The sequence below is a fragment of the Betta splendens genome, chromosome 17, assembly GCF_900634795.4.
Source record: "Betta splendens chromosome 17, fBetSpl5.4, whole genome shotgun sequence".
Classification (NCBI taxonomy): Eukaryota; Metazoa; Chordata; class Actinopteri; order Anabantiformes; family Osphronemidae; genus Betta; species Betta splendens.
Genome location: NC_040897.2, coordinates 11059791 through 11078651, shown reverse-complemented (window position 1 = coordinate 11078651; position 18861 = coordinate 11059791). Strand labels below are relative to the sequence as shown.

Here is an 18861-nt window from a genome sequence, read left to right as displayed (position 1 = left end):
AATACATTATTATTACATATTGTGTTCACACGTGAGTCCCTGAGGACCCGGGAGGGGGGGGGGGGGGGGTGTTTGGGTGGCCCCCACCATCAGCTGGGGAAGGGCTTCGCTTGGATATGGGGGGGAGGGACCCTCATGGGTATCACTGCTTTTAAATCCTGAACCGCACCATCCCGCCCCCCCCCCCCCCCCCCCCCCCCCCCTCCGTTGCCCCAGGCTCCACCCAGAAGTGTGGTTGCCTTTGTCATTGTAATCTGGCCCTGTTTGCTAAACGCTTCCACTGTTTACTCTCTGCTACGGGGGCTTGTATGAACAGGAGTCAGCAGGACGCAGGGTGACATCACTATGGCTGAAGAGAGGGGGGGGGGGGGCGAAAAACTGCATTTGTGATATCTCGGGGGCCCCTTTCTTCCTCTATTCTTCCCTGCCTCTATCCAGGCCTGTTGAACGGTTCAGCTAACTTCGGAGGCTAACATGGCCCCGAGGAATTACACCTAATTACTTGAATAACTGCTAGACAGCAGCCTTCCGTCGTCACCAAAAATCATTTCCAGGTCTCTGCCTTTTACTGATAGCTCAGACAAAGCTCCTCCATTCAGACGGCCGGGCAGAAATGAAACAGACTGACAGGTACGAACATTAAAACTGGGGGGGGGGGGATCAAATTAGCAGACAAGGATTTCATATCGTCTATTTTTGTTGTTGCCGTAGCGATAAAGTCGCAGACATTGAAACTGGTCTGTTGAGCCATTGTTATCATCCCTGGCCATCTGCTGCTGAGGAGTGACATTCTCTCTCATTTGCATGATGAGTGATGTACGAGGAGCCTGGGAGGGCACATGCCCCGGTCTCATGACAAAGCAAGGGAAAGTTTCTCCAAAGCCCCGGCGCGGATCGATCCATAAAATAAAGCAGGAGAAGGGCGTTTTTCGGGGAAAAAGGGGATAAATCACCTGCGAGCGTCTGTGCGGCTGCACGCGCGTCCGCCCGCGTCCTCCCCGAGCGCTCGCAAGTCTGCGGCGCCCGCGCCCGCGTCTGCGTGCGCGAGCGGAGGCTAGCGCACGCATCTGCCTCCTTGTGTGCCTGTTTGTGTGTTTTGCGGATGTGGGAGTAGAGCGAGGAGGGGGGTGGGGGGGGTGGGGGGGTTGGTGGCTGTTGATGTGCAAATGTGCATCATGTTGAAGGGCTGTGAATGGGGAGGTGTGACGTAAAAAGGGACCCGAACGCAGGTGCTTATCTCGAGGCTGTCAAAGGCACAGTATGTCATATTCCTGGGGACTACCTTTCAAAGCCACAGCACCAGCTCAGCTATCAAGAGACTGGGAGAAAATCAAACTTTTTGGATCACAGCACTAGGTTGGTGTCAAAGTTCTTTTTTATTTAATACAGTGTCAGTGTGGTCGGCGTTTATCAGCAGGGACGCTGTGTTTGCGCGTGCGGACGAGCAGCCTTTCGGCTCACGCCGCGAGGTGGGAATCGGAAATCGAGGGGCTGAGACGGTAAAAGTGTAAGAAACTTGGGGTTTTTACGTGTCCGTCTGCCGGGGGTGGTTGGTGGGGGGGTGGTGGCGCTGGTGGTGGCGGCGGATTTCTGTCTCGCGCCGCTTATTGTTTGCCGCGATTGAAATCAGTCTCCGGGGCGCAGCTTCTGTCCGGGTCCCGGACAGTTTGAGAGGAGATTAAATGGCTCCAACTGCTTTTGAGACGCGTGACCCATTTCCGATCGACCAGATAGCGACGAGACGCCGTCCGCCGAGATTAAAGTCACCGGCGTTTAGTTCGAGCTCGTCTTGGAGGAACACATGTTCGTATTATGTGCAGAGACAAAGCATTGTCAGGTCGCCTGTGGCTTTGACAGTGACAGCTGCACACACAGGACCACCGAGCCCTAATGCACTTAAACATTGACTCTGTGTTCCAATAACATATTTGAACAGTCAGTGAAGTATTTTATTGCATCCTGTTGTTCCCCTCTGCGCATTGAACGTCTGGTAAAGTTTGAAAACTCCGCGCTAATGTTGACTCTGGTCTGACGGCAAAAATAATTAGTAAACCTGCCTTTGTGTTATTTTCTATGGGCAAGTTGTTAATTCATGCCATTATTTGCTCTGCAGCGGTGGTGAAGTTATAAAACTCCATGCTAATGATAAACGCTAATACAGACTATGAACTTCTGCGTTATGCACGGGCCACAGCACTCGACTCGTCTCCAGAGAAACTATTGATTTAGGGGGAATGAAAAGTTTATCATTTACCAGTAAAGTGCAGCTCAGTAACGACTGACAATCTGCTTGTGTAGATCACTGTCAAATAAAAGTAGGATTTTATTTTTACATCAGAAAAGTTAGGCCCGAACCTTTACTTCTACCTTTACTGACATTTGTGTGGTCTCATTGCCTGTTTAGATTTTGATCTTTAGTCTTTACTTCAGGCTTCAGTCAAAAATATAAGTAGAAAGTAACAAATGTGTGATTTATTGCTGTGTCTTGATGAGCATTGCAGCCTGATGAAGGTGTTAAATCATTTTAGGGTTGGTGATTTTTGGTTCGGTGGGAAAATAAATTGAAATGTGGCTTGTTAGCATCCACTCAATCGCAGCTCCATCAGCTTATTTTACCCAGCTCGCTTTTAATGAACACAAATGAAGCAACAAAAAGCATTCAGTACAAAACAAAACGGTGAAACGGCGTCACTCGACAATAATCCTTTAAAAAGTCCCACTTCGCCTTTAAACGTGGCAGCAGATGACGACGCGAGGCGCCACAAACTTTTAGTTCTGCGCCTTGTTTAAATGAGTGTAGCAGCCCAGGCTGAGGCAGGCGTGTGTGGCAGAGCAGTGATAAGTAAGAGGCATTATTCCTTCCTGCTCCACACCCCCCCCCCGAAGCACACGCTGCTCAGTTGCTACACAACACGTCCATGTCACCTCTCGCCTCCAGGAACTGTCCATGGTACCTGCTGCCCAGCGAAACTGGACCCACGAGCTCATCCAGTGACGCTCATACGTCATGATGTCTGACAGAAGTCGCAGCGCTCATCTGTCCATTCTATAGGAAACAAAGTTAGCCGAGGTTTGCGGCGATTAAATAAAAGAACGGCTTGTTTGATTTGTGAGTCAATCGCCGCCGGGTGCAAACGGGGGAAAACAATAAAACAGCACGATGAGCTTGTGATGTGTATCAGTGGAACACACAGCGTGTTACCTGCTCAAACTTTACTTAGTTAATCCAGGAAAATGAATTATGTGGATTTAATTCAACAAGGTCTCAGAAATGACCCATCTGCCGTTGAACAGCTGGTGAGAGGATGAATGTAATTAATTTATTAACTTTTGAACAGTATTCCAGAAAAACAACGTTGTTTGTTTGTCCTAAAAAGAAAAAATCAAAGTTAAGCAGCAGTGAGGACAATCCCTTTGAAATGTATTGCCTGGTTTGACAAATCTACTTTTATATTTTTTAAAGTCGTGTTAATTGTAATGTTTACATTAACAGGGAATTGATATAAAAATAAAAACGTTCACATTTAAATATAGATGTATAATATTTATTATTAAATTAGACTAAGTGTGTCGAATTGTAGTTAGCAGCTATGCTCAATATTCTAATTAGACACACTTACATTTGGTGTTTTTTTTTTGTTTTCTTTTATTAGAGTATTTATTTAATTCTTGAGACCAACCATTTATTGAAGATGGTAACATTTCGAAAATCTCAGTAAAATGTTGAGCTCGTCTGAGTCATATTATCCAGCTTGTTACAACTTTGAAGGAAAATGATGCAAAACTGTAAACCAAGGCTGAATCAGGTGGGATTTTCCTGAGGAGATAATGAAACACAACAGAAAAGCCCTTTCCGTGAATAGTTATATTTGACTTGACAGGGCAAGACGATGAAATGTTTCCAATTAATATTACATGGGATTTTTTTCCGCCTTTCTTTTTTCTAAATATATTTCAGAATTTACCTTGATTGTAATATACCTCATTGGCTGTGGTTTTGTTTGTTGGCCTAACTATAAAGGATCTGCTTATACCCTTGTGGGTTGGGAAGAATTAGGATTTATGAATTTATTTCCTCTGTTGTATTGTTTAAACAGCTTTGGTTTAGTTTTGATCCCTTCCTCTTGCCTTTGAGGCTGTTCCACGGTGTCAGCTGTTGACTGATAGTAAGAGAACTGCCTCACAGTGTGAATGAAAGAAAACTAGCGGTTGGTAAACACTGATAAGGGATAAATAGAAAGCGGTCAGGCAGAGATAGTTCTGTGGGAGCCCAGATTGTGTGCGGTCTGTTAAAATGAGATTCTGAGCCTGTCCTTTTTATTCTTCCTCCCTCCCCTCCCCTCCCCTGTGCGCCGTTTGTCTGGAAAATCTCCAGTGACCCGGCTCGGCAGTCCCAAGCTGCAGTATTCTCTTTTTGTATTTGTTTTGTTTTCTAACAAGGGTCAAGTTGGCCAATAGACATGTCCCTGATGCTTATAGACAGCTGTCATGACTTCAAGTACTTACAATAGTTACATTTTACATTCTGCACAAACAAGCACTACAGCATGAGATTAGGTGAAAGCTAAAATATGAAGCATGCTGTTTTTTTTTTTATTTCTACTTGTCACTATTTAATTTAAGCACATCCACCCATCCTGAGACCCATCCTGTCTCATTTTACATATGTGCTGAAAGTATCACTATCAGGTCAAAGCTGGATGTATATGTCACCATGTTATATTAATTACAGCCACATAATTAGACATTTACACCCTGAGGAAAATAAATAAATCTCATTTTAATTTCTATTCTTTTTTTTGGTAGCTGTCTGCTCCTCCCTACAGTCAGGAGTGATTTTTTTTTTTCTGGGGGTGAATCTATCTTTTATGTGATTAAAAAGACCTTCAGAGGTCTTACCTTGAGGATCACCATGTGGTGTATTTACACAGAAAATAATTCAGCCCATTGTAGCCCAGCAGCTAATGAGATTGGTTGTTAAGTGAATGACACAAAGGCTACAAAAAAAAAAGAAAGGAAAAAAAAAAAAAAGCTTAGCGTTTCGGGTGAATATCACAGTGTCCCTGCACACACACACACTCACACACACGCACACACACTCTCAGCAGCGAGACTCTGGACTACCCTGTACCCCACCTCGATATCCTTCTGCTCCGTCTCCTCCCTGATGTCACCGTGAGATGCAAAACAAAGGCTAACGGGGGCACGGTAAGTCGAGCTCGCAATTCTGCCCTGTCGGACATGTTGACGCGAGAGCGCCGAGACGCGGGAGACAAGTGCTTGTGTTTGCCTGTGTGAGGATGTGCTGCGCTGTGTAAGCCTCAGGCTCAGATAAGTAGATTCATGCGAGGATCAATAGCAGTGGGGCTGTTTTATGTGGCTCAGAATAGGATCAGTGCCGTTTTACTTTCTTAACTTCTCAATTGCTGCTGAAACTTTTCTCTCTATTTCTTCCTCGGCGCCACTTTCGTGCCTCGTGGCTGAACTTTATGCCAGGTTGCTTCACAGAGAGGACTGATTCACCAGAGGATAAAGGTTTTTTCCTCGTGCCTGTGCTTGTATTTGTTAATGGTGCATGTTACTCAGAGACACCTCATTGTTGGAGGGCGAGTAAAAAGATTCATCTGAAAAGCATTGAGATGTATAAGCGAGGGAAGCATGACAGCCCAGGAGAGGGTCTTGTTAAGCCCCCGGACTCAGTTTGTATCGATTGCTGCACTGTTTAGTTACTCACTCAAGAGTAATTAGATGTTGTTTCAACACAAACGTGCACATTTGGAGCACGGTGCCGGCCTCTTGTGCCTTTTTGATTTCTGAATAGCAGCGGTGCAGCGTCGCTGGCGATTGCTCTTACACCGAAAAATCTTAAGTGCATTAGCTTATCATGCTCCACTGTCAGGCTGGAAAGTGGGTTAAAGTCCATTGCGTATATTAAACCCTGGACTTAAGTCAAATTTACATTTTGTTAAAGATTACTCCTTTTATTGATGCATATAATCATATTCATGGACCATCTGCTGATTTGGCAAGCATGGATCAAACTCACAAAACAGCCCCGCTAACCTTTTAAGTACAAAATAGTCTGGCTTAACTCTGCTAGCACAGACGTGAGCGCGTATGTGTGTGAGTGTGAGAGATTGTATGGATATTGGATAATACTCTAATTTAGATCCTCCAGGCTGCTCGTGCCATATTTTATTTTATCGTGATCGCTTTGGTAGCGGACCAGGGCTGCTGTTTGAACAACTGAGCAAATAACGCCCGTCTGACGACCAACAAAGTCAAAAAAATCTTAGCGTAAGGAATCTGATTGAACTCTTGACCACGGCGCAGCGTGCTCCGTTGATACCCGTCGCCATGGTTACCGCGGCGTTGCTCGCCTCCACCTGGTCGGGGACGACCGCGCGGGGCCCTCGTCGCGTTGTCGCCGCGGTAGAACGCGTTCCCAGCCGTTTTTTCCCCCCGTATCCGCTCCATCTCCCGGCGTGCGCTTCGCACAACGAGGAATTCACCACTGGGCATCCTCGCTGCGCGGAATACTTATGTTCAACTCATTCCAAACAAAGCTTACGCAGATTGAGAATTCATATGCCAGAGGTAAATCCGAGTTAACACGGATTTATACTGGCATGAGTTAAAGGACTAGAGTTTGTAATCCAGGTGGCCAAGGGATTTTACCATACAGTGGCAAAAATCACTTAAAACTCCCCCAACATCCTGAGCCACTGAGCTCAGCGAGCAAACAGATTGTTCAGAATTGATGACGGCGCCACTAGATCGGAGCCGGACCCGGTTGGCGTGTGTGCACGCACGTGCGTGCACGTGTGTGCGTATGCTCGTGTTTGTGTGCGCATATGTGAGCATGTTTGCTTCCTATATATACTCAATTAGTAGCAAAGGGGCTGTTTAGAATAGGACCTTGGCAGATTGGCGTTATTTCCCTCTAACGGGGCAGGGGAGGCGTTTTGGGAATCCTGCCTTCGATCTGGATAAACGTTAGCGGATGAACCAAAAAAAAATAAAAAAATGAAAAGACGGCGACCTCCATTTTGGTCGCACTTGGAGGTGAAGTCATCGAAGTTGCGTTGAGTTAAATGACGTTTTACCGCCTCGCTGTGCGTGTGTGCGTGAGCGCGTGCACGTGCACGCCCGCGTGCACATGTGCGTGGAGGACAGAGGAGCAGAGATAGAGTGGAGTTGTTTAATGACAGGAACAGCTGACTCATTTAGAGAGAGCAGTGAAAGGTAATTAACCCTGGGAAAACTACAGCTGCCATGCGAGCTGTTCACTTCAGCGCAATCTGATTAGGAATCACCGCTCGAGTCCCCGACTCCTTTCAGACACTGTGTGCTGGAGGTAAACTTTTCCCTTCCGCCCCCGAGAGCCCCCGGCGCGCTGGAGACCTGCCTTTTGTGACGGGGGGATTAGCTGGAGCGGTTACTACGTTTCCCCAAATTGCCGACCACCTGGTAGCTTTCACGCAACCTCCTCCGCGAAGGGGCCTCCTCGGGCAGGAACAATGAGCGGGATTACTCCGCTCATTGTTACACCAGGGCTGGAACTTCTTTTTCCCCAAACACCTGTCCCCCAAATTAGACAGGTTTGGAAAACCCATGTTCATGACAGGATTCAAAGATTCAAACTAACATGAGAGTGGTGTGGAGACTGGAGACGTGCCAGAGGATGAATTGTCTGCCGCTCCATTTATTATGCTATTGATGCATAGTGTAGTGCAAGAAGATACTAATTTTATTTGTCTCAATGTTTTGGTGTTCTTAATTGGATTGAAATTCACCAATAAAATAGCGTAGCATCCCGGCCCCTTTCATACGATGAGGGAACTAAAAGCACCAGAAATTTGGTCAAAAACAGAAATTGGCTCTTTGATGTCAGAAGAAACAATCTGGACTTGGTGCCTTTGTGTGGTCCAGCTCCAGATGAACTCAATTTAGAGGGAAGGCTTTGGGATGACTTTGGAAAGCGATTACAAGATTCACAAATCACCTCGGCAAAGGTGTCACCATCTGACTCTTTTATGGGACTCTTGCTAACTCCGTCCAATAACAAGTTTCCCCTGTAGTTATGCCATCATAACAAATCATTGAAGCGATAGTGGCTAGCCAGGCTCCTAATTGTCTGTTAAGAATTCTGTGAGCTGTGTTCTTTTATTGAAGCATCTCTGTCTTGGAGAAGTGATAAGATGCCAATACGCTCCTCTATAAAAGTACTCTTTGGCAAAAGGCACAAACACTTTGCTTGGCCGTCAGGGTAGCTGTGAGGCTGTTATATCTGAAATCACAGTTGACTTCAAGATTTTTGACTGTGTCTGCATGAATCCAGAAACCTCTATCAGATGAAGGAATGCTCATAAATGGCTGGCAGGTTCGGTTCCTTTCAGGCGCCGCTTTTTTATTTCTTCCACTGGAAGGAACATATACGTCACACGTATAGAAGAGCCTGGGATTGTTCGCTGACTGCGATCATTTAAATGTAGAATACCGAATAGACCAGAAAAACTATTTAAAATCACTGCGAAGGTGACCAATAATTAAACATTGTACAGTTTTAAAAGTTTGAGCCCTTAGTTTGAAACCTTTTGTCCCCTCCTTGAATATGTCCCTGCTTCTATTCCAGCATCCAGCTGGCATTTGGGCACAGCGTGTCTGATGGCTCCCTGACCACCTCACAAAAAAGACCCCCCACCCCCCCATTCACCCCCTCCAGGAAACAAAGTTGTTTATCTAAATACTGTGCAAAGAGAAGTTGATTTAAATCTCTAAGCACAGCCTAATTTACTCACCATGGACCCATTAGCATCTCAATGGGAGCGGCCAAAGCAGTCACCTGTTTCCTGTGCGGCGCTCTCTCTCTCTCCCAGCAGGTACGTTTACTGCTGGCTCACCTTTTGCTTCAGCAGATTCTCTGAGCGTCTTAAAGCCCCTATAGGGTGGAAAAAATAAGGAAATAAATTGTGATCGCTTCCCCTTCCTCACACATTCATTACAAGGAAATATGAAAGTAAAAAGGTGCTATCTCTTGCCGTTCCCTCTTTATTAAACATAAACAGAAAACACTTAGCATGTAAAATTAATGTGAAAATTATTCCCGGGGTAAACTATAAACACAGAAGTTACCCTGCACATTTACCCTTTTTTCTCCTTCCCCTAGATCAGAGTGTAATTGCCAGTAATCAGGTCTGTTTGCTGCTGATAAAACCACTCTGAATGCGAGGAACCCTCTTTGTGTGATGACTCAATTATGCCAGAAGTGGCTCATCAAACCTGGCCCATCAGCTGCTTTAATAAATAAGGAGGAAAACTTGCTGCAGGCGCATTATAATTCCATTCATTCCATAATTAAATCCATTCCAGTTTTAACCCTTCGCTCCGTGCGCTTCTGGAAGAGGAAACAAAAACAAGGAGCGAGGGGAGGTGGGTGAGGAGGGGAGGGAGGGGGGGGGGGGGGGGGTGCGAGTACACACCAGACAGTGACCTTGCACAGAGCACCCATCCGTTCTCTATAATTCAAAATGATACTGTTGAAGAAAGGTTAAGAGAAGAAGGCTCGCGGAGAAAAGGATGGGAATCAGTTAAGACAGCGCTCCTGGTTTTATGTATGCATTGTTTCCACACACAGCCTTAGACAGTAATTATATTAAGAGTAATCTAATCATAACAGTTGCTTGGTTGAGTGTGCAGCTCTGACATTTTGAAATCTTATTTTGTGTAATCTCATTTGCCCCTATCATCTCGCCCGGACCCCCCTATCTAAAGGAAATGTAAATAATGTAATTAATTTTATGGTCTCCAGAATCTTACTTTGCCACTTTGGCCCGCTTTATTGGTTCCAAGATGAGGTATCAGCACCGAGTTGTTGTTTTTTTCTTTCTACTCCACAACAATAATGTCTGCGCTAATTACACGAGAGCGTCCCAAGTGCACGGATAAGCTGGAACAAGGGGACGCAAAGACTCAAGGTCAGCGATGAATATCCACAGCAGCTGCGTGGTATTAATAAGGCATTATTTGAAAATAACAGTAATAGCATCACTTACAGCTAAATGCAAGAGCGTGGTCGGAGGAACGTCAGCGGGCGCTTGGGTGTTTTCAGACGTGTCCCCTCCACCATCTCAGCCCGCATGCAGCCCCTCTCCCATAATGGTGCGGGGCAATGGTTATTCATGATTGCTGGACGGTCTCTCCCCTTTCTCTACCCCCATTCTCCTCTCTGTGGTGGGAACGCTGGCAGATGGGGTTAGGGGGGAATGGGCTGGGCTCAAGGACAGCTAGCAGCCAGATTAACACATAGAAAAGCTCGTGGACCCTCAGCATCAGGCTGCGTCCCGTTTCCCCCTGAGAAATGTGCCCTAGACGCAGGGGAAACGGCCTTCAGAGGAGCCTTATTCGCGGCTGAACTCGGGGCGTGTGTGTGTTTTATTTTGGAGGGGGCGCATAAATATGATTCAGCAGATGACGAACCAGCTCAAATAGTGGAGAGTCTTTTTTCATATGCTAATGAAACGGAGTGAATAATGCTCCCTCCCTCCTCCCCGCGTTTTTTTTCCCCTAGTTTTGTTTTTCCGGGGGAACGCTCTGTGAGCTATAATTAAGACGATGTTGTTTTTTTCCAACGCTAACAGAAATAAATAATTCCATAATAAGATCTGTGAAGTGAAGAGGCTTAATGTACTTATTGTGTTCCTCCTTGTTTTCCCTCTTGGATGTTTTGTATTAATTAGAAGCAAGCAATTTGATCTCTGTCAAGCAATCAATTTGCATCCTGTTCCTTATTCCATGTGAGGTATTAATGTGCACTTTTTCTGACGGCGTGTTCACAGCAGCGTCCCAATAAAACGTAAACAGGACGGATTTTGCGCTAAATGTGTGTTTTCCGTCCCAGATGATGAAGTACACGATCGCCTCCTGAGGGATAAGACTTGTGAGAGCATCAACCAGGGTGGAGAGTGCGGATCTGGCAGCTTATCCTACACAGCACTTGGAAAACCGCAGTCAAAGGTAAATAAAAGCGCATGAGCTTCAACTGGAGATTCCAGGTGAAGCAGGAGTTTGGTTACAAATAACGCGGGTCTGGGGACGCGTTGTGGCTGAGCAGCGTGATGAGCTCCTGAGACCGGGTTTCAGTCCTGGGGAGCTGTGGGCGGCTGCCAGACGTCACCCTGCTGCTGAGTCGGCTGGTTCTGGAGCCATGGCCGCTCCTGGTGGCGTCTGCACCCACAGCACGTTATCTGTGAGCGAAGCAGGAAGTCCGCGGACGCGTCCGTTCGGCGCTTCCTCACGCGCCTGCTGGTTTTTAAAGTCGGTTTCAGCCTTTTGGCCCAAGCAAACGTAAATGCTGCCATTTACTGCGGTTGTTTAAGTTCATTTGAGTCAGCATCATGTTCCACACTGCGTTGAACTATGTTCATTATGGCCTTAAAACACTATATAAAAATATTTTTTTATAAAAAACATTTTGTAGCTAAAACATTGACATTAACTTAATATTCTCAGGTAGTTCATGTAGTTTTACATTCATTCATAGTATTTCTGAGCATTTTATAAATATTTAATATATAATATAATATTTTATTGTACTGTATTATCACATCAGTGATGTGATAATATACAAAATTATCAGAAAATTCAAGTTTTGTAAGCATTAAGCAACAGTTATGGATGGTAAACACACTAGTACACATCTTACATCTACCTTATACTGTATATGATTTATATTTCTTTTACATTACATGGAAGCCACATAATGCAAATGCCCGACGACAGATATCCTTAATTTTATAGCAACCAATGTAATAATATGTGAAACTCCTCCAACAATAATTCAATGTGAATAATAATAAAAAGATAAACGATATGGGATTTTCGGCCAGATTGTGAATGTCAGATAAAAGTGCGCATTTGACCCTGAATGTTTGTTCTGCTTCGGCAAACACTCGGCATCGCCTGTTTGTCCACGTTGTTGCTATGCCAGAGCTACCTGTTAGTAATCCAGTGCATCTGCCTCGTTAACTTGTCCCTTGATTTGTGAATCACACACAAATTCAGCTTTGTCCAAATCACCACAACTGGCTTTGACAGTTTGGTTTTTATGCTGTCGGAAAAGAACGCGGGCCACTGTTTGAACGCGGTGCTGTCAAAAGAAAGGCTTCGTTTGCTTGTCAGACACACGTTTGAGAAACCAGAGACGCTGTACTGTAAAAATAAAAGGTGGCAGACGCACAATAGAGACCAGACCCACGATATAGAATAGAGACCTAAAGAGTGTTGGACTGAATATTGGAGCACATGATCAGAAATCAAGAATATTTGTGTTAATTGATGCACATGTTATTTTTAATAAAGCACTAAAAAAGTGATAGATACCCTCTGCAATAATAATTACATGCAAAAAGGAGGAGGCCCAAGTCTGAAATGTCAAATACAGAAAAAAAAACACCGTTATAAATGTTTGTGAGTCAGTGGCGATATTTCACCGAGTGATAACATCACGTGAACTTTGATTAATGCCCATGTTACAATCTGAGGTTGCTGCATGTAGGAGCAACGTTTTGCCTTCAGAACAACAAATCTACGCAAAATGCAGCCGCGCGTCTGTGTGCAAAAGTGTCACAAACTAATGAGGTACATTCGTTTTTACAGAACGTAATCTATAGTGTTTGGGAGTTGTTTGTCTCAATAGGCTGTAGTAATCAAAAGTAATGAACCTATTATGAGCAGGACCTCTGAGGGCCCAGCGTGGCATTAAGAGTGTGGCACATAAAAGGTTTATTAAAGGAAATTAAGGTCCATCACTGCCACACCTGCTCCCCTATTATAAATGTATGACAGGTCAGTGCCTTCAATCACAACAGCAAACGAGAGAGAGGAGTCATGTTTCCCATTACCAGGGAAAAGTAACAGCATATCCTATGACTCACAGATTTCACTGGCCTGTGACCACTATACGCCACCATCAGCCTGGAATAATTACGTTTAATAGGTTTTATTTGGGACCCACAAGCAACAGCCGCCGAGAGTGGATGGATTTTAGCAACTATTTTTGTCTAAACACACACACAGAGAGGCGCCGTCCACGCGGTGCTGTCACCATTTAGCGTCATTACATCTACTCACCTTTCAAACTTCTTCCGCCCTCCCCCTCGTGTGTGTGCGTTCGCGTCTCGCCGCGGCCCCGCGACGGCTTTCGCGGCGATCTACGCGTTGTTGGAGGCACTAAAGAGTAAAAGGCAGTGTTTCGTTCGCAGATGGATTCGGACGGCGAGGAGCAGACCCTGAAATCGGGCCACGGCGGCACAGGTGAGGACGGCGTTCAGCTTCAGCTTTGCTTTTATCAACACACACACACGCTCACACACACACACACACACACACTCCACTTATCCCCGTTGGTTAGGGGTATCGGTTCAACAATCCAACTTTAAAACTGTCAATTTTATGTATTATCTTACTGGTCTGAAGAGCACTGCACTGCCATTTCATTATTCAGAGGGGAATAACTTCATTAAATTGGAACACTGGCTCAAATTAGTTAAGGACTGTTTATATATTGTGTGATTGAAAACCTCTAGACTGGATATGTCATTATGCAAGTGTTCAGGGCCTCTGAGGCCCGCCTGCGTGCGCTGGAGCTATTACTACACGTGGGGAAATTCATGAAAAGTGTGATTATTGGTCGCGCTTCATGGGAGCAGGGGTAGAACTTGTGTGAATGGGATTCACACAAGCCCCTGGGAAAAAAATTGATTTAGCCTTTTTTTTTTTGGATCACGTCGCGGCGACGAGCTGCCGTGGGTTCTCCCAGAGAATGGAGTGAAAAGCGTCCGATCAATGAAGAGGCCACTTCGGTGTACAACAGAACCTATAGAACAGAGGGCCGGAGGGCGGCGCGTTGAGTCAGGAGCCATCGTCCCTGAGCATTATCTGCTGAACAAATGTTTACTGAACATTGTAAAATTTTCATCAGCAATTTCCCAAAAGTAGCAAGTGGCCTCGAACCCTTTGATTAAGAAGCCGCTGACAGATGCTGAATGTAAACACCCCTCCTTATCTGCGCTTTCTTGGCCTCCGTCTCGCAGGGCTGGTCGACGGCGCCGCCGCGTCCCACAGGTACAGTTTAACCAAGAATCGGATCTGCTCACGTTCACCACTTTGAGCATTAGCTTAGCATCTTAGCATCTTAGCACCCGTTGACCCTTTCGCTGCTTCTTGCCCCCCCAGCCCGTACGGGTCGGCAGCCAGGAAGCGCGGCGCCCAGGAGGGGGTGCAGGGCGCCCCCGTCAACAAGAGAAAGTCCCTGCTGATGAAACCCCGCCACTACAGCCCCAGCGAGGCCTGCGAGGAGGAGAGCGAGGACCTGGCGCCGTCACAGGACAAAGAAGAGCTGAGGAACATTGACACTCCAGCAGGTAAACAGATGTCCTGTTGTTTTGTCTGTTTTGATGAACAATTGACGCTGAATTTTAAAATCCCATCTGTTGCATTCATATTTCCCTCCCTCTGCCATCAGCCAGCAGCCACAGTCATTGTGCAGTGGAAGTGAAAGACTACACTGCTGGGTCCACATTAGTTGTGTCTCACGTCCACAAATTGAAGTTTTGACAGCTGATCTGCCATGATATTTTTGGCGTGGCTTTACCCTCTTTTGATGAGGCCAGATTTCAGACCCCTCATCTGTCCTTTTTCAATAGCCAGTCCAATCCCATTGAATCTGCGGCTGAATGGGGGAGTGCACCAGTTCACTTTGATTTAAATTAAACTTCCTTGGTTCTTTTTTTAGCCGGGATTTTATTAAAGTTGCCCGCTGCGTAAAACAAATGAGATGTCAACACAACTTGGCCGACGCTGCATTTCTGTTTTTGACCAAGATTTCACCCGTCCACAGGAACATTTTTACCCGCAACGCTTCAAAATTTGTTTATTTTCACTTAAGCCACTTTTCAAGAGAAAATGTTTTCTTTTTCACCTAATGAATTGAATTTTGTGCATTTTGGCAACAATGCTCGTGGTGTACATGTGCATTCTCACCCACTATAATCTGCCCTGATTTGGTATATTTTTAACGATGTAACTAAGCAACAAACGTAATTGTCCCTTTCAAAAGCTTTTGTTAGGCCCTCTAACACAGTCTAATACATAATTAGGCATAATGTCTACAGCTCATTATAGTACACATGTGTGTAGTTAAATGGACCAGGAGAGTAGCTCACTGAATTGTGTGGATTCATTGGAAATGGAATTTATTTGTTTCCTGGGTTCATATTACATTACAATTATCTAAGTAATTCACAGAGCATCACCAGTTTTCCCCTTTTGTTGTGGTGTAGTCCAGCTACTTTTCATTTTCATCCTCCGGCACTGATTGACTGCCGTACATTTCCTCCCATTTGAACCTGATATTCAGAGGAGCTTTAGAACAAAACCAAATCCGGCCAGAAAAAAAAAGTCCAAAGAGTGTCAAACGAGCACGGAGCCCGATAAACATATTCACGACATATTTTGCTGTTATTGTCGGATATGGGGGCCATTTTCTGTGCAAAAACAAAAATTGGAAAAGTGGACTGGAGGCGGTAAGAATTTTTGCAGTGGGAAGCTGGTCATATCTGCATTTTAACAAAAAGGGAGAAAAATAAGCCTCTCGTTTGGTCGAGCCACACTGCGTTCAACTCCAGCCAACTGCAGCCCTGCTGCAGAGTGCTGGTAATGGCTATTCTGGAGTACAAACTGTTCACCTGTTCCAACACACAAACCACCGGAGGGATCCAAGTTTTTTTCCTCCGTCTCTTTCCTTTTTTCACCGCACTCCTGTGTGTGTGTGTGTGTGTGTGTGTGTGTGTGTGTGTGTGTGTGTGTGTGTGTGTGTGTGTGTGTGTGTGTGTGTGTCTGTCTGACTGTATGCGGCTGTGTCAGGCCTGGGAGTCCATCTGGATGAAAAACAAAACCCTTGTTGCCTGCCTTATAAATGTAAATACGTGTAACTGGCTTTAATTTTTCATTCAACCGTGTTTGTCTTTAGACGCCGCTTCTTCAAATATTTCTCGCCGCACGGAACATTGGGTAACACGTGAGAACGTTGCCCGAGCGAAAAATCCACAGACAGTCGAGCGCAAACTCACCCACTTACCTTTTTTTTGTATTAGTGCTTCATCATTTCTGTCACATTTTAAAGCTCCTTTGAGGATTAAGTGTTTGTGGCGCTCCTGTTAATAAGTGCTAACTGTCTGGTAATGCCTGTGTGTGATCTGATTCTCACAATCCATCTCTATCTGACTTATGGACCTATCGAATCCTACTTTCCATTGAGTCTCTGCTGTCTAGCCACTAAAGAGGATCTAAAACTACAGACCAGCCTGCTAAAAGTAAAAACCCTCCCAGACCAAAGAGCCTTAATCGAGCATAAGTTTGACTTTTGGAGGATCAAGAGAGATTTTGTTGAATCAATCCTGATGATAGCCTCCCATTGTTAATCACTGACCACGTCTTAATGTAATCAGTGGCGTTAATAAGAGTTGTTTCAGATGCATTTTCAGGGATCACCCTAACCCGCTTTCTCTGCCCGGCTTCATGCAGTCTTCCTCCTTTCTACACATGTGACCGGGATTTATTTTAAAGGATGGTGAGCCAGAGGTCAATGCAAATTAAATTATTGAGAGCACTCAGCGAAATAAGCTGGAGATTATAGCAAATGGGTGTAACATTTAGGAAGAAACACGTACACTGTGAACTGTATGCAGTCATGGTCTGCGTTAGTGCCAGTAAGGATCATATATGGAGTCACACCCACGAGGACTTGAAAAAGCCAACAGATTAATTAGTAATTTATTTGTGAAATATAAATATGTAAAGGTGATTTTTGTGGAAAATGTGTTTTAATGCGAAAATTATTTCTGTTAAATCATTTATCATCTCCTGCAGCTTTTTATTGTACATTTCATTAATATGTTTCATTTCTACACTGAAGTACATCTTTTAACCTCAAGACCAACCTGTGTGAATTCAAGGAACTGTTGACAGCTTTGTAACTATTGACTTCTTCATGATATTATTTAAATCGTGGTTTTAGTTTATACTGGGCAACAAACACTTGAATTCTTTTAAGAAGCTCTAGATGCTTTTATTTTTTTATTTTTTTTTTATTTAAATCCAATCCAAATTAAACTTGGTTGTATTTCTGCAGCTCTTTAGTCTCTGGACACTCATTAGTTTTTCAGCTTTTACAAAGCGAGGGGCAGTTGTTGTCGAGGTGGACGATGGGCTTCTCCTGCCACACACACAGACACACACACACACGTCTCTATCGTATCTTTGTGTTACTGCTTTCCTCCATCTGCATTTGAGGAATCCTCTCCCCCTGACTTGTTCTTAACCCTAGAAACAACAACTATCTGATTTTTTTGACAGATAACAACATGTTGCTGCTTAGCTAGCATTTAAAAATACACAGTACTAATTAAAAAGCTGATGTTCACTGTCCAACACGCTGCAAATCCCTCCATAATCTTGTCCTAAATCTGATTCTTCGTTGCAAAACACACAAGAACTAAACAATTCTGATCCTCATCTTCACGTTTCATATTTAACTAGCAGAGAGACGGGTCATATATGTTTTCTAAAATATACTTGAGGAATTACTTGGAAATCTTGCAACCTTATGATTTTCATTTCTATCGCAACATGTGTTTGTATAAATCCTCTAGATGGTAATAAAAACATGTTTTTCTCAAGATATTATTCATAGAAAAGTAACACAAAAGCTAAAACCTTAAAAGGATTTGGAGAAGATTACCAGTGACATTCAATTCTTATCCTGTGTGTCACTGAGGGGTCACAATATGTCTGGCCTTAAAAAATAACTTAAAGACACAGAGAATAATAAGCGTTGTCTTGTTGTTTCAGATGGAAACCTGAACGCGATCAGTGGCGCTGCCGACATTAACGACTGCCGTGATGCGGCAGCAAAGTCCAGCGATTCTCTCGGATGGTCTGAAGTCACATCTGACGGCTCCCCGCGGTGCGAACTGGACACGGCGGAGCCTCCGATGGACGGCGACGAGGAGGAGGCGCTTCATCACCAAGAGGAGGACCTCAGTCCAGACGGGCTGAGCGGCGCGTCGTCGCCACAGAGTCCGTACGGGCGCCTGCGGGAGCCCGAGTGGGAGCCCCTGTCTCTGGCTGCCAAGGTGAACGGACTGGGCTGCAGCCCCTCCAGCGCCTCCGAGGACCTTCCAGGGAGGAACGGCCACGTCAAAGAGGAGCCTCAGTCAGAGCTGGGCGGCCCTCTGGGCAGAATGAGCATTTTCCAGGTCGAGGCTTTAAGATACCGGCCACTCCCCATAGAGGAGGACAGCGAGGGGGAGACGGAGGTGGAGAGGCCGCCGCGGCTGGACGCCTGGGCGCTGGGCCTCCACGAGAGAGGCCTGGACGCGAGCCAAAGGAGGGTGAACCTGAGTCTGCTGGAGCAGGCCATCGCCCTGCAGACGGAGCAGAGGCAGGTCCTGCACCACGCCTACAGGGAGATGGACCGCTTCCTGCTGGAGCAGATGAGCCACGAGAGGCGGCACCACAGGATGATGGACATGGACAGCAGGAGCAGCTATCACGGAGGCAAAGGTGAGCGCCAACGCACCCGCATGCATCAGTTCAGTGGGGTTCAGGGAACGTTAAAGGGAATAAAAGAAGCAGACGCAAGGGGGGAAATCCTCTTAAGTACAAAAAGACATTTTGGCAACAAGTGAAGTAACAGACAGGCTAAAATAAAGAAGAACAAACATTTCTGATGGAATTGCTACTACTCAGAATATTGGATTTTGATAGGAATCAACTGGATATTTAACCATGACCATAAGC

The 18861-nt window shown here is 45.3% G+C and overlaps 1 protein-coding gene and 1 long non-coding RNA gene across 7 annotated transcripts in view; one reads left to right on the top strand and one right to left on the bottom strand.

Annotated features, from left to right (window-relative positions):
* Nucleotides 1-18861, bottom strand: part of LOC114845217 (uncharacterized) — a 44304-nt gene that overhangs the window by 11793 nt on the left and 13650 nt on the right. For both annotated transcript variants that reach the window (XR_003783831.3, XR_005896908.2), the window contains exon 3: nucleotides 8802-8941. This is a non-coding gene — a long non-coding RNA (uncharacterized LOC114845217). The remainder of the gene's footprint in view (nucleotides 1-8801; nucleotides 8942-18861) is intronic.
* The window catches only part of st18 (ST18 C2H2C-type zinc finger transcription factor), a 37360-nt gene that overhangs the window by 6810 nt on the left and 11689 nt on the right, over nucleotides 1-18861 (top strand). For 2 of the 5 annotated variants that reach the window (XM_029133124.3, XM_029133123.3), the window contains exons 3-7: nucleotides 10901-11016; nucleotides 13263-13314; nucleotides 14094-14124; nucleotides 14236-14423; nucleotides 17911-18624. In XM_029133124.3, coding sequence (XP_028988957.1) covers nucleotides 10901-11016; nucleotides 13263-13314; nucleotides 14094-14124; nucleotides 14236-14423; nucleotides 17911-18624 — 1101 coding nt within the window. Of the gene's footprint in view, nucleotides 1-1146; nucleotides 1357-3472; nucleotides 5209-10900; nucleotides 11017-13248; nucleotides 13315-14093; nucleotides 14125-14235; nucleotides 14424-17910; nucleotides 18625-18861 lie in introns of those variants that run through there. The other 3 variants (XM_055503696.1, XM_055503694.1, XM_055503695.1) reach the window with 3 other exon arrangements.